At 44.2% G+C, this 12,060-nt stretch overlaps 2 protein-coding genes across 5 annotated transcripts; one reads left to right on the top strand and one right to left on the bottom strand.

Annotated features, from left to right (window-relative positions):
• The first annotated feature begins 2,282 nt into the window (after positions 1–2,282).
• Positions 2,283–5,347, top strand: LOC133924150 (chloroplastic import inner membrane translocase subunit HP30-2-like). The gene is made up of 6 exons (XM_062369563.1): positions 2,283–2,666; positions 3,241–3,356; positions 3,740–3,866; positions 4,141–4,289; positions 4,837–4,899; positions 4,983–5,347. Exons 1-6 carry the CDS (start codon positions 2,343–2,345, stop codon positions 5,008–5,010), a joined length of 807 nt encoding a protein of 268 aa, XP_062225547.1. The 5' UTR covers positions 2,283–2,342; the 3' UTR covers positions 5,011–5,347.
• Positions 5,348–5,735: 388 nt separating this feature from the next.
• Positions 5,736–11,593, bottom strand: LOC133924149 (chaperone protein ClpD2, chloroplastic). 4 transcript variants are annotated; one of them, XM_062369561.1, is made up of 13 exons: positions 11,334–11,591; positions 10,490–11,193; positions 9,855–10,024; positions 9,531–9,760; positions 9,311–9,419; positions 9,088–9,218; positions 8,379–8,480; positions 8,018–8,299; positions 7,805–7,926; positions 7,427–7,721; positions 7,099–7,332; positions 6,512–6,745; positions 5,736–6,217 (listed from the first exon to the last, which is right to left on the bottom strand). In XM_062369561.1, the coding sequence occupies exons 2-13, from the start codon at positions 11,077–11,079 to the stop codon at positions 5,906–5,908; spliced, it is 2,811 nt and encodes a 936-aa protein (XP_062225545.1). In that variant the 5' UTR covers positions 11,080–11,193; positions 11,334–11,591; the 3' UTR covers positions 5,736–5,905. The 4 variants fall into 4 exon arrangements, with proteins under 4 accessions (XP_062225545.1, XP_062225544.1, XP_062225543.1 ...); XM_062369560.1 differs by having other exon boundaries at positions 10,490–11,190; XM_062369559.1 differs by having other exon boundaries at positions 10,490–11,591.
• Between the last annotated feature and the right edge of the window lie 467 nt (positions 11,594–12,060).

Genomic DNA, 12,060 nt, shown 5'->3' with positions numbered 1-12,060 from the left:
TGATGGTAGTCACAATGAACATGTTGTAAAGTTTTCTACATTGGAAGGTAATGTGAAGTGTAGCTGCAAAAAGTTCGAAATTGTTGGCATCTTATGCTATCATGCATTGAAGATACTTGACATTAACACTTCGTTGTTCCGATTCTTCCATATGTTCCATAGAACAGCCATCAAGGCGGTGGCATAGACATCCCTGGACGGTGACTGATAGAGGTCAGGGATGGACCAGAGAGCGAGCAGATCATCAACTTGACACACCTTATTGAGAGTGGCAGAGTGCCCAAACACATCGGGTGTGCAGGTACTGGAGCTGGAGGTGGTTTTTGTTGGATAGAGGAGCACTTTAAGATTTAGTTTAATTCTTAGATAAATCATGAATACGAATTGATAAAACAATATAATCATGTATAGAGGTAGTTTTTGTTAGATAAAAGAGCACTTTAGATTTAGTTTAATCCCTAGATAAATCATAAATACGAATTGATAAAACAGCATAATCATATAGCAAAAGTAGAAGAAAACTATATGGTTGAGACGTGTCATGATCAAAATCCTAACCCACCTGCGTGAATCTGCATCCCGATAAGGTGAGCAAGCGCACGTGTTATTTTAGTTCCTTCATCCACATGTGGTAGTAGATAGAGAACACAATTTATTTTAAGTTAGTCTACCTCCATCTCTACTAGCAAGTGAGACTAAAACTACACTCTCCATTCACTTATTGGACCTTTACGATTTATTAAGAATTATTTAAAAAATATAATAAGCCAAAGCCCATATATTGTAGCAGTTTTGATATCCGGGCGCAGAGCAGAAGGGGCAGCATGCTATCGTGGAGATGTTCCGGTGATGCAGCAGACTTCGAGTGGGCAGTCGGGCACGGTGGAGCAGCATAGAAAGTGCTTGCATTTCACTGGCGCAAAGGAGGACCAGATGTGGCACACGTTCTCGTCATCCGCCAACCTGAACAGACATGGCGATTTTGTAGGCGTTCGACGAGGTGAACGGTAGGGTTGCCTCTCCCAGCCCCAGGCAGCGCGCGTCCGGGGTGCCTGGTTGGAGCGTCACTTGTTGCAGAGCAATGAGGAGCAGCCCGAGCTCTGAAGACGTTGTTGCAGCGTTGGTGAGCCGTGGCTGGAGGTGCAGTGACCAGTTGTCGTTCGTGATGGCGGCGGCGACCGAGATGTTGCCCCTCTTGATATGTGAGAATATAGCTCGCTTGAGGCGCGGCAGGGATGCCGGGCCGATCGAGCGATCTTCCCAGAAAGCAGTGGTCTTGCCATCACCGAGGATGACCGATGTGCTGAGGCGAAAATACGGGAGAAGGGACAGGAAACTCTTCCATACTGGTGTGTCGAGGTAGTGAGTGTCACCGCTTTGTCTGCTTCTTGCAGAATAAAATTGGGAAGTTCATGAAATTAAAATTGGTGTGCAAGTTCGCTGCCTTTTGTTGAGGATTTAGTGAGGGATGAGGATTTTTCATGTGCGACTTGTGCGTCTAATAAATTTGGGGCTAATTGCGTAAGTGGGTCAGACGGTCAGTGCTAAAGCCCTAAAGCAAGTCTGCTCCTTAGCTTAGCGATTTTTTTAGAAGAACCTTAGCTTAGTGAATAGTAGCATGGTCCTCGGGAAAAAAAATAAAGAAACAGCACAACGAGTTGGGCTGAGCCTGGCAAACAGATATACGGGCTGAACACGGCAAACTGCAGATATGTGATTCTGGGAGGGAGCGTCTAAGGAAGAATTTTTTTATATATTTTTTATTTCAAAATTTACAAAATTACATGACCGTTTTAAAATATTACAACAATAGACTCGCGTTATCAGGCGAGACATTTAGAACGGATGGCGGTAGTCTATTATTGTAATATTTTGAAACAGTTGTATAATTTTGTAAAGTTTGAAATAAATAAATAAATAAATAAAGCTTATTATTATAATATTTTGAAATTATCATGTAATTTTATAAAATTTGAAACAAATTAATAAATAAATATATAATTCGCAGCTCGAGTGCGAGCGAGTTTTGGCAAGACCGACAGATTCGCAGCATACTCACTCATGCAGAGCTGCATCCATCTGTTCAGAGCTTCACTCTCGGGTCACAATGATGCCGTATATATTTATATTTATTAGATCGGATTAGAACATTAAATACAGATAACTAATTATATTATTTTTTAAGATTATACGTATCTACTTAATCAGATGGAGATTCGTGCAATCAAACACGCCCTACAGCAGCGGAGCGTCCAAAGGGAGGGAGGGATAAAGCAGCAGGCAGCAGGTCAACAACAGCTATCCCCTTCTCTTCCTCGGCCTCTTCGAAGCACCGGACCCGGATGGAAAGGCCGGGGCAGAAGAGGCGGCCGCTGGTGGTGATGGCGTCATCGTCGCAGGCGGCGGCGCGGGGAGTGGGCATGGCCAACCCGCTGGCGGAGTGGGGCGACCGCGTCAGGTCGCTGGAGGCCGGCCTGCGCGCGTGGCTGGCGAAGCAGCCCACACACGTGGAGGCCGCCGTGGCCACCGCGGTCGGGGCCGTGCAGGGCGGCGCGCTCGGCGGGCTGATGGGCACGCTCGCGCCCGACGGCGGGGCCGCGCTCCCCGTGCCGCAGCCGCCGCCCGGGCTCGACCCCAAGGCCATGGCCTCCTTCAAGCAAGCGCAGGTCTTCCCCTCATTCCCTGTCCCTATACATAGTCATTTTGTGGACAATACTTGGCACGAAATTCGCTTAGGTATGCAGGTTTAGTGCTTAAAAAGTATCTGAAATGCTGTGCCGTCAGACTTCTTTTAGCTAATGTTCGTGTGCAATCTAAAGCAATCCAATTGTTTAGAAGTAGTAGAGCATTGACATTGCATGGTATGAAAATGAATGAGCTGTGAGACGTTTCTGTTGTTGAGATAGACGGATTCGTCATTTGGCCAGGAAGCAAGTAAACTTTATTGAAGAACAAAAGGAAGGTAGGCAGTAGCTTCTTTTTGTGTCCATGTGACGGTATTTCTCTTTTAAGAAAAAAAGCAAATGCTCTTCTTTTGACGTTACTTGTAAGTGTACCAAAGTGTTCCTCGAGGGTTCCTTTAGGCTTTACAAAAACAGATGCATTATGCATCAAATACTTTGCTTAGATTATACGATGCATCTAGACACAATTTCCATTCATCTTCCTCTAAGCAGACAAAAGTAAAATGTTCTCCCTTTCCTTTAAGCATTCGGTTTAAGAGATATATTTGAATTATAGGCTTTAGCGGGTGGACCCCTGGTGCAAGCACGAAACTTCGCAGTCATGACTGGTGCAAATGCAGGCATATCTTGTGTTATGAGAAGGATAAGAGGAGTGGAGGATGTCCAGGGCAGGTAAGGGTTTCCAAGTCCTTGTTTACTGTTCTGTAAATATTTGCAAGTACGGTAAGAGCCTTCATGTATTGTTGCACAAGTGCACCTTACTTTTCCCTGCCTTCAGTAGCCAATAGCAGGGTGCTTGATACTTTTATAGGATATGCTTAGCAATTTGTACTTTACAAGATTATTTTGTTCTGAGAGATTCATCTTATGTTAGCTGCAACTGTAAGCCCCCATGCAATGCACAGAATTTCAAGAAACAGAAACTAGATTGCACATTTAATTTCATGCGGATCAAGTTGTTCTTATCTGTTGTATTTTCTACGTGCAGTTATGTTGGACAGGTTTGTTTAGATCATTTTTCGTCCTACATGATTGACAATTTCTCATTTGTATAGCATGGCAGCAGCTTTTGGTTCAGGGGCTTTATTCTCCATCGTGAGTGGAATGGGAACACCAAATCCAGTAGCCAATGCAATTACAACTGGTGTTGCTTTTGCTGTATTTCAAGGTGGTTTTTTCATGGTAAGAACCTGGAGATGTCTATTACTGATGGAAGTTGCTTCGTTTCACTTTGAGTTTTGTCACAGGATTTTGTATCTTGTCAATGCTGTTTCCTATATGTTGGCAAGTTGCCATTGCAATAAGTCAATAACTGTGCTTGCCTTCTTTATCATCTGTGTTGTACGTCAGCAAAATTTCTGCTCGATAAACTGTCACCAGAGTAGAGCCAATTGATACGATTTTGATCCACTATTATCAGATCGTTCTAATCATCATCAATCTACCTATTTTGTAGATCGGTCAAAAGTTTTCACAGCCGCAGAGTGAAGATACATACTATTCTCATGGAAGAAGCATGTTGCAAAAATTAGGCCTTCAGAACTACGAGAAGAATTTCACGAGGGGTCTCCTGACTGATCAAACCTTGCCCCTTCTTACTGACAGGTATGTTTTTTTTAAAAAAGGAAACTACAGAAACCTTAGCTATGTGGCACAGGATGTAGAAATCCCACATATCTTGGTAAGTGGAACATAACTTAGGTGTTGCGGCCTCAACATTTCACAAACCACGAGTAATTCAAATGGTAGCTGAGTTCCCATTGGCGTGGTTCTGCTCCTGATGAGCATTGAGTAGTGGTGTAGGGCGAATACCCGAGGCATGCACCATATATCTGGGGTTATTTTGCTTCTGGCCCCGGCTTATGCTGGCTTTTGGCTGCCTGGGAAACGGTTGTGGTTGAAATGAACTAAAAACTAAGAAGTAGGTTCTGACTGGTTTTTCTGGCTTTTGGGTGTACTGAGAAGCTAAAAATTTATTGTAAAAACCAACAATCAAAATTCAACAGCTACAACCGCTTTCTCAGCTAGCCAGAAGCTCCGAAGCCACAACCTATACAAACGGGGTCATAGTCTCCCCCAACAACTCAGAAAAAACAATCTTAGGGAAAGTATTGGTGATGTGCTTATTGAAGTTACACGTTGTTCATGCCAGTGCACTCAGAGATGTGAAGATCCCTCCTGGTCCCAGACTCCTCATACTCGATCACATTAAAAGGTCCAGAATGGTTGATGAGATTTTCTGGTTTCTACCGTTTTGTTTTCCTTTATCTAATCTCCAAGTTTTTATACGTTTTGCAGAGATCCTGAGTTGACAAGAGCAAATTAAAGTGATTGCCACTGTCTGCCAGCACCAGTTTTTTCTCGAGTTGCAGAAATTAGGTGTTCTCGGGAGAACAATTTAGCTATTCACGGATGAGCTCTTTAGGCTGCAGTATTTGGTTGTACTACTAGTATATGTTTTGTAGTCATTAGACTATGATCAATTTGCATGCATCGGTCTGTATTGAAGTTTCAGCGAATCACTCTGCTCCTGGAATGGCAGAATTTGATATTCTCAAAGGTTTTGTTAAGTAATCTAGATTTAATTAATCTAGGGCATGTTAAGCTGAAAGAAAAACAGCAATTGAGACGTTTAATTTGACTTCTGGATGTTTGTTGGGTTATGTCCTGTATACTGTAGTCGTTTGCAAAGTTGTCTCTAGTTTTGTGCCTTGATTTATACAGTATAATATGCTTATATAAATGTACGCATGCAGGAATTTCACAAGAATCTTATAAGAATAAATCCTTCGATTTTCTTTCTACATGGTTCCTGCATGCAAAAATCAAAGTGGGGCCTTCCTTGGACTTGAATAGCCGTGAAATATAGGCTTTGTGAGCTAAGATCACCACTGGCTGGCTGGGAGCCACACGGCCACGCTAGTTTTGTAAAAGGCCAAGACATGGGATACTGGCACTGGGAAAGTCAGTTATTCGAAAACTAGCAGATGATCAACATTGAAATTCAATAATGAGATTAGTCAACAATGTTGACATGTTGGAGCACACATAAATCATATGACCGACATAGATAATGTACACCTTTTAGGATCAAATGCTATGTACAATTGGATTAAGATTTAGATCATAGATACAGCCTATGTACGGAAGAATCAAGAGTCGTACCAGTTTGTGAAAGAATAAATGGGTAAGCCGCTACTATACACAGGGTGCTAGAATGTTCACAGCGTTGAAGCGGGGTCAGACAATTGGACGGTCTGATCATTCAGCCGGATCAAGCAAGGTTTCCCTGTGCCGTCAGTGTCCATCATTATCGTGTCACCAGGCTTGTACTGTCCCGAGAGAATTGCTTCGCTGATGACATCCTCGACCAGCTGGGTGACGGCCCTTCTCAGTGGTCGTGCACCATAGCTTCTGTCATATCCTTGCTGAGAAATCAGGTTCTTCATTGAATCAGATATCTCTAAGCCAATCCCCAGGGCTAAAAGCCTACCCTTGACTTCTTGCAGAATTATATTGAGGATAGCCAGCATCTGCAAAATGTCGGGAGCATAAATGTCTCATTTGCAATCTGGCACATGGCTTAACTACATGCAAGCAATTACATTACACACAACGTTTTGCCACATAGGGAAAAAACGGATGCACGAAAAGTACAAAAAGGGAACTCTTTTTTCTAGGTGCAAGCGTATTGCATCACGTTAGCTATAAAGTACAAAAAGGGGAACTCTTTTTTTCTTCGTTTCCATAACTAAGTGATAGAATATTTTAAAACCACATAATATTAACAAAATAAAATAAGTATGATATGTAGAAAAACAACAGACCTGAGTCTTCTCAAGAGGACGGAACACAACCACTTCATCCATTCTATTGAGCAATTCAGGCCGGAAAAAAGCCTTCAACTCTTCCATCACAAGGGATTTCATTGCAGCATATGTGGTTTCCTCTGTGTCATTTTGGGTCGAGAAACCTATAGTCCTCTTTCCTTTCGAAATTGATGTCGAGCCAACATTTGACGTCATGACAATTAATGTGTTCTTGAAGGAAACTCTACGCCCCTGTAGTTTATACGACCGTTCAATAATGCACATCGTAATGGAGCCACTGAGAGGATAAAGCCTATGTGAAGTAAGTTGCTTTCATGAAACAGCTTAGACAAATCTATTTCTATCTTTACAGTTGGATCAGTAATTTGTTTCACTAAAGAAATTAACAAGGGTAGAACTGCAGCAATCATTTTATTGAGTTTATTGGTGGCTGTGTTCGCAAAAAAAAAAGAATTTATTGGTGGCTGGCTGCTAGTGTAGCTCTACAGGAACATGATTTCGTAAATAAGTTCTGAAAATTGCAGTTCATGAATTGTTTCTATAGACTTGCAGAAAAAAATAATGCAAATATCAGTGGGTAGTACTTGTGAGTCGGTCAGATGTCCATCTTCAAATACTTGGAGAAGAATGTTGAAAATATCTGGATGCGCTTTCTCTATTTCATCAAGCAATACTACAGTGAATGGTTTTCTCCTGACTGCTTCAGTCAAAGTACCACCTTCACCGAATCCCATGTACCCTGGGGGAGAGCCTATCAGCTTGCTCACAGCATGCCTCTCCATATACTCGCTCATATCTAACCTAACCATAGCTGACTCCTGTTAAATGAACGAAATAACTTTTTCATCATGAAACATGTCACGAACTCTATAAATAACAATAGAATGACGTAAGCAGGAAAGAGTAACCCACAGATCCAAAATAACTCCCTGCTAGTGCTTTGGTGAGTTCAGTTTTTCCAACTCCTGTTGGGCCACAGAAAAGTAGTGTAGCAATAGGTCTGTCCGGATCATTCAGGCCAACACGTGATCTCTTCACAGCTCTAGATATGGCCACAACAGCATCATCTTGACCTATGACACGCTTTCTGAGTTCATCATCTAGTCCCACTAGAAGCTTTCTTTCATCTGCAGTCAACTTCTGGACTGGTATCCCTGACCACAATGATGTGACTCTTGCAATTTCCTCTGACCCAACCAGAACAGGTCTGCACGTTAAGAGTGATTATAAATTCTATGGTGATTAGTTGCAGGATGCGGATCCTAGTATGTATGATATGAGAAAACCTACTCATCAGCTTTAGTTGGCGGTGTAGATGCTGAAGCAATCGTGTTCTCATCTAGTACTTCAGTATTAACATCGGTCTCTTTTTCATTCTCATCTAGAGAATACTTCAACCTGTTAGTTAGTGCCTGAAATGTGATATACAATGAAATATTAAACATTCATCAGTATATGGTATATGTGCAAGTTGCAACTGCTCTATTGTAAATGCTGTATTACCACTTCATGCATGCCCTGCACAGCTCTAATCTCTTGCCAATATTCATCGGGTGACTTGGAGAGAATAGAGCACTGCTCTTCCTTCTTCCTTTTAAATGACTCCATCCGGGCTCTGCTACCAGCTTCATCAATCAGATCAATAGCCTTATCAGGAAGATGTCTGTCAGGGATGTATCTTGCTGACAAATAAACTGCTGCATTGATCCCTTCTAAAGTGTATTTGCATTTGTGGTAAGTCTCATATTTCTCACGCAGACCGAGTAATATCTTCACAGCATCCTCCTGCAGGGAGTACAAAGGATTAACAAGAGAACTAATACCCATCCTACCAAGTGACTTCTGGAAAATGAATCTGAGCTACCTGACTAGGCTCATTTACAAATACTGGCTGGAATCTGCGGGCCAAAGCCTTATCCTTCTCAAAATGCAACCGGTGTTCATCCAGAGTTGTCGATGCAATGCACTGTGAGCAAAGACAAGAATAATCACAGGGAATAAAAATGAACTTGAACAGCTAGATGGCATATAAAACACTTGTTATTCTGTCACAGATTGACAAAACAACCTGTTTTACCTCAGCATGGATGTGGATCATGACCATGATATTCATAAACATTTTACACATCTTCGTAAGGATGGAATTTTGCTCAAGTGACAAAGTATACACTAAACAGTATAACAAGAGTGGTACAAGAAGCATCAGTCCAACCACTAATTAACTTTACAACTATTCCTCGTAGATGTTCTTTCACAAAACAAGAAACCTTTATCGCAGATAGGCTATGCATTCAACAGATTACAGGTATAGAGAATGCATGCTTCTCTAATTATAAAAAATGTACACAGTGCATGAGTGGTATACTCTGTCTGTTTAGAAATTGCAGCCAAGGAACTCATATGATATCATTGGATGTTTACCTAAAATATTAGGGCAATATGCAAACAACACATCTAGAAAGTAAAATGATGCAATTCATGCACAATGCTGCTTATTTGGGAAGTGACACACATTAAGTGCAAAGCAAGAAGGGCAACATAGACTCAGGGAGATTGTTTTGTAAAATTCATACCTGCAATTCACCTCTAGCGAGTGCAGGTTTCAGCAAATTGGCAATATCAAGGCCCGCTCCCTTACTTCCTCTTCCAGCAATTCCAGATCCAATAAGAGTATGAACCTCATCAATGAAGAGAATAACATCACCTGCATGAAATTTGGAGCTCTTTAAAGATTGTATACCAAGAAAAAAAGTTCAATATCTGATGATTCATAGTGGAGTGGACGAGCGAGATAACCTGCTTTACGCACTTCACGTAGTAAACTAGTAATCCTGGCTTCCAGTTCGCCCCTCTCTTTTGCACCAGCCATAAGTAGAGCAACATCCAGTGACAATATACGCTTTCCCTGTAAAACAATGTAAACAAGTGGTAACTATTAACTACAGTTGTGTGAGCAAAATATTACAATAAACATGAGTGGGAAACTGGGAATCCACCACCGGTTGCAGGATCTTACCACGAGGAAAATGGGAACATCTCCATTAGCGATTTTAAGAGCCAAGCCCTCAGCAATAGCTGTTTTACCAACACCTGCTTCACCCAAAAGAATCGGATTGTTCTTTGTTCGCCGGCATATAATCTGAACTACTCTTTCAATCTCCTCCTTGCGACAAATAACAGGATCAATTAATCCTCCACTTGCTCGCATGGTCAAATCCACACAAAATTGAGCTAGTGCACTCTTCTCTGAAATGACAAAATAAAACAAGTCCATTCATTCAATGAGCTCTATTATCAAGAATAGTGGCATAAACTCCAACGAAGTAGCTCAACCCCTTACCTTTCTTTTTATTCGAGTATTTGACAATTGCAGACTTGCCGCTTCCAGGGGTAGATTTCTCACGCACTTTGAAAGAAGATAATCCCACAGGCTCTCTGCCATCCTTGGCAAGCTCCCTTTGGACTCGAGTAAGTGCCTGCTTTGCTAGCTGACTTGGATCTGCTCCTAAGCTACAGTAAACACAATGTGTCGGTAAAATCCACAAACAATGAGAAGCATAACAGGACAAACTTTTATCTATATTCCGCTAAGATGAATAAACATTTCTTTGGAAAGTCTGCATCCACCAGTCTGGTCATCCACCTCAATCGGTCCTAGCTACTGGGTAAATTCGATTGAATTCCCAGCTGCCAGGCTGCTGAGTTTTCTAATGATCTATTTATATGGTGCAATTAGTTAGAAAACATATGTCCCACATTATCTATAAGTTAATTAGCTGATTGACTCTAGCTGTGACTAACTGACTGAGTGCATTTGTAACACTACAAAACAGGCGCATTGCTTACTTATTTGGTGATGAAGAGGTTGTTGTCTTGTTGATCGTTGATCACATTACTGTGAATCATTGGCCAAATAAGATGGGAAAATAGCAGGGTTTCTTTTTGGGGGGTATGGAAGAGAATACCACCACCAACCTCTTAAGGATGTTGTTGGCGGTGGGATCGTCCAGGTTGAAGAGGCCGAGCGCGATGTGCTCCGGCGAGATGAAGTTGCAGCCCATGTTCCTGGAGAATTCCACCGCGGCCTCGAAGACGCGCTTGCTGGCACCCGAGAAGGGCACGTCCGTGGCCAGCCCAGTGGCCGCCTGCGCGGGCCCGCCCTTGCCCAGGGCGGCGCGGCACGCGTCGCGGGCGCTCTCGACGCGGACCCCAGACCCGAGGAACCCCGCCGCGGACCGGTCCTCGGCGACGAGGCCCAGCAGCAGGTGGTGCGGCGCCACCGCCTCGTCCCCCATCCCGCGCGCCTCCCGCTGCGAGAACACCACCGCCTTCACCGCCCGCTCCGTGAACCGCTCGAACACCGCCCTGACGACCCCGCGCCGCCGCCGCGGCGCGGCCGCGGTGGCCAGCGTAATCGCAGACGCGCGCAGTGGGTGCGCCGGCGTCAGCGCCACCGCCCTCCTGCCCACCGACGACGCAGAGAAGCGGCGGCGGAGGGCCGCGCCGGGGGTGGCGAGGATGGACGCGGACGGCGCCGACGAGGACGAGCAGCAGCACGCCTCCATCGTCGGAATCCGCAGCGACAAGCAGCGAACTGCCTTTTCCTCTTTATATCCTTCGATCGGTTCGGCAGTGTACGATCGGATGCTTCTTCAATTATGGGCTCCTCCTCCAACCTGCTGCAAGGTGCGGCTGTAAATCGGCACGAAATCGAATAGAAAATGGCAGCCGCTACCGCCGCTACTTGGCTCAGGAATCAAGTGAGGAGGGGAAGTGGAGGCGGCACGCAAGGAAGGAGGCGAGGGAGGGGAAACCGAACCGGCACGGCGGCGGCAGCAGGGGCTGATGGTCGGAGACGCGATGCGAGGGGAGGAACTGAGTGAAGAAAGGGACTTCTTTTTGGCCTCGATTCCGCCGCGCCGACCGCACGCCACCGCGCGGTGTGTTCTCCGGTCGCGCGCGCGCCTGACGGGTGTTATCCGAATGCGGTGGGTGGACGCAGGACGCGTTCCGTGGCCGCGCCGCGCCTTGCGGTTGGGGCGGCCGTGCGATGTGGGATGGACGGGCGCGGCGCGGTGGGTTTGCCCGTTTCGCCACTATTTCTAGCTGTTCTTGGCACGTCTGACCGTGAGATCCCGCCGCGCGGACGCGGGTCCGTCTCGCTCTCGGCGTCGTCGCGGGGGCTGGCTAGCCTCTCCTGGCCATCCCACAGGCCCACGTTGTGCATTCCGGGTGCCGTTGCCTCAACCAAGACTCTCGTCCTGAGCGCAGAAGAAATTTTTATTTTTATATTTTGATTTTTTGAAGAAACATCTATTTGAAAAAATTGCAAAACTAAAATACTGTCGCCCAGTGGAATGAGTGACAGATTTAAAAGTCAATAAATATTGTGTTACATTGCTTTTAAAATTCAAAATACTATTGAAATAGTTATGAAAAATTCAAAAACATTTGTAGTGTAGATGATAATATGATCTAGCTCTCTAGTATTACTTTAAAATTTAAAATACTATCGAAATAGTCATAATTTTTTTTGAAAAAATTGG

The sequence above is a fragment of the Phragmites australis genome, chromosome 7 (genome assembly GCF_958298935.1).
Source record: "Phragmites australis chromosome 7, lpPhrAust1.1, whole genome shotgun sequence".
In the NCBI taxonomy this organism is placed as follows: domain Eukaryota; kingdom Viridiplantae; phylum Streptophyta; class Magnoliopsida; order Poales; family Poaceae; genus Phragmites; species Phragmites australis.
This window is presented reverse-complemented; position numbering and strand designations above follow the sequence as displayed.

Bases quoted from the DNA above. Each gene is read 5' to 3' on its own strand.
- LOC133924149 (XM_062369559.1), bottom strand. From the start codon at position 11,079: ATGGAGGCGTGCTGCTGCTCGTCCTCGTCGGCGCCGTCCGCGTCCATC. The intron at 9,420-9,530 runs GTAAGATCCTGC...ATTGTTTTACAG, and splicing joins ATGTTCCCATTTTCCTCGTG to GGAAAGCGTATATTGTCACT. The intron at 7,333-7,426 runs GTGGGTTACTCT...TTCATTTAACAG, and splicing joins CAGGGAGTTATTTTGGATCT to GAGTCAGCTATGGTTAGGTT.
- LOC133924150 (XM_062369563.1), top strand. From the start codon at position 2,343: ATGGAAAGGCCGGGGCAGAAGAGGCGGCCGCTGGTGGTGATGGCGTCA. The intron at 3,357-3,739 runs GTAAGGGTTTCC...TCATTTGTATAG, and splicing joins GTGGAGGATGTCCAGGGCAG to CATGGCAGCAGCTTTTGGTT. The intron at 4,900-4,982 runs GTCCAGAATGGT...TACGTTTTGCAG, and splicing joins ATACTCGATCACATTAAAAG to AGATCCTGAGTTGACAAGAG.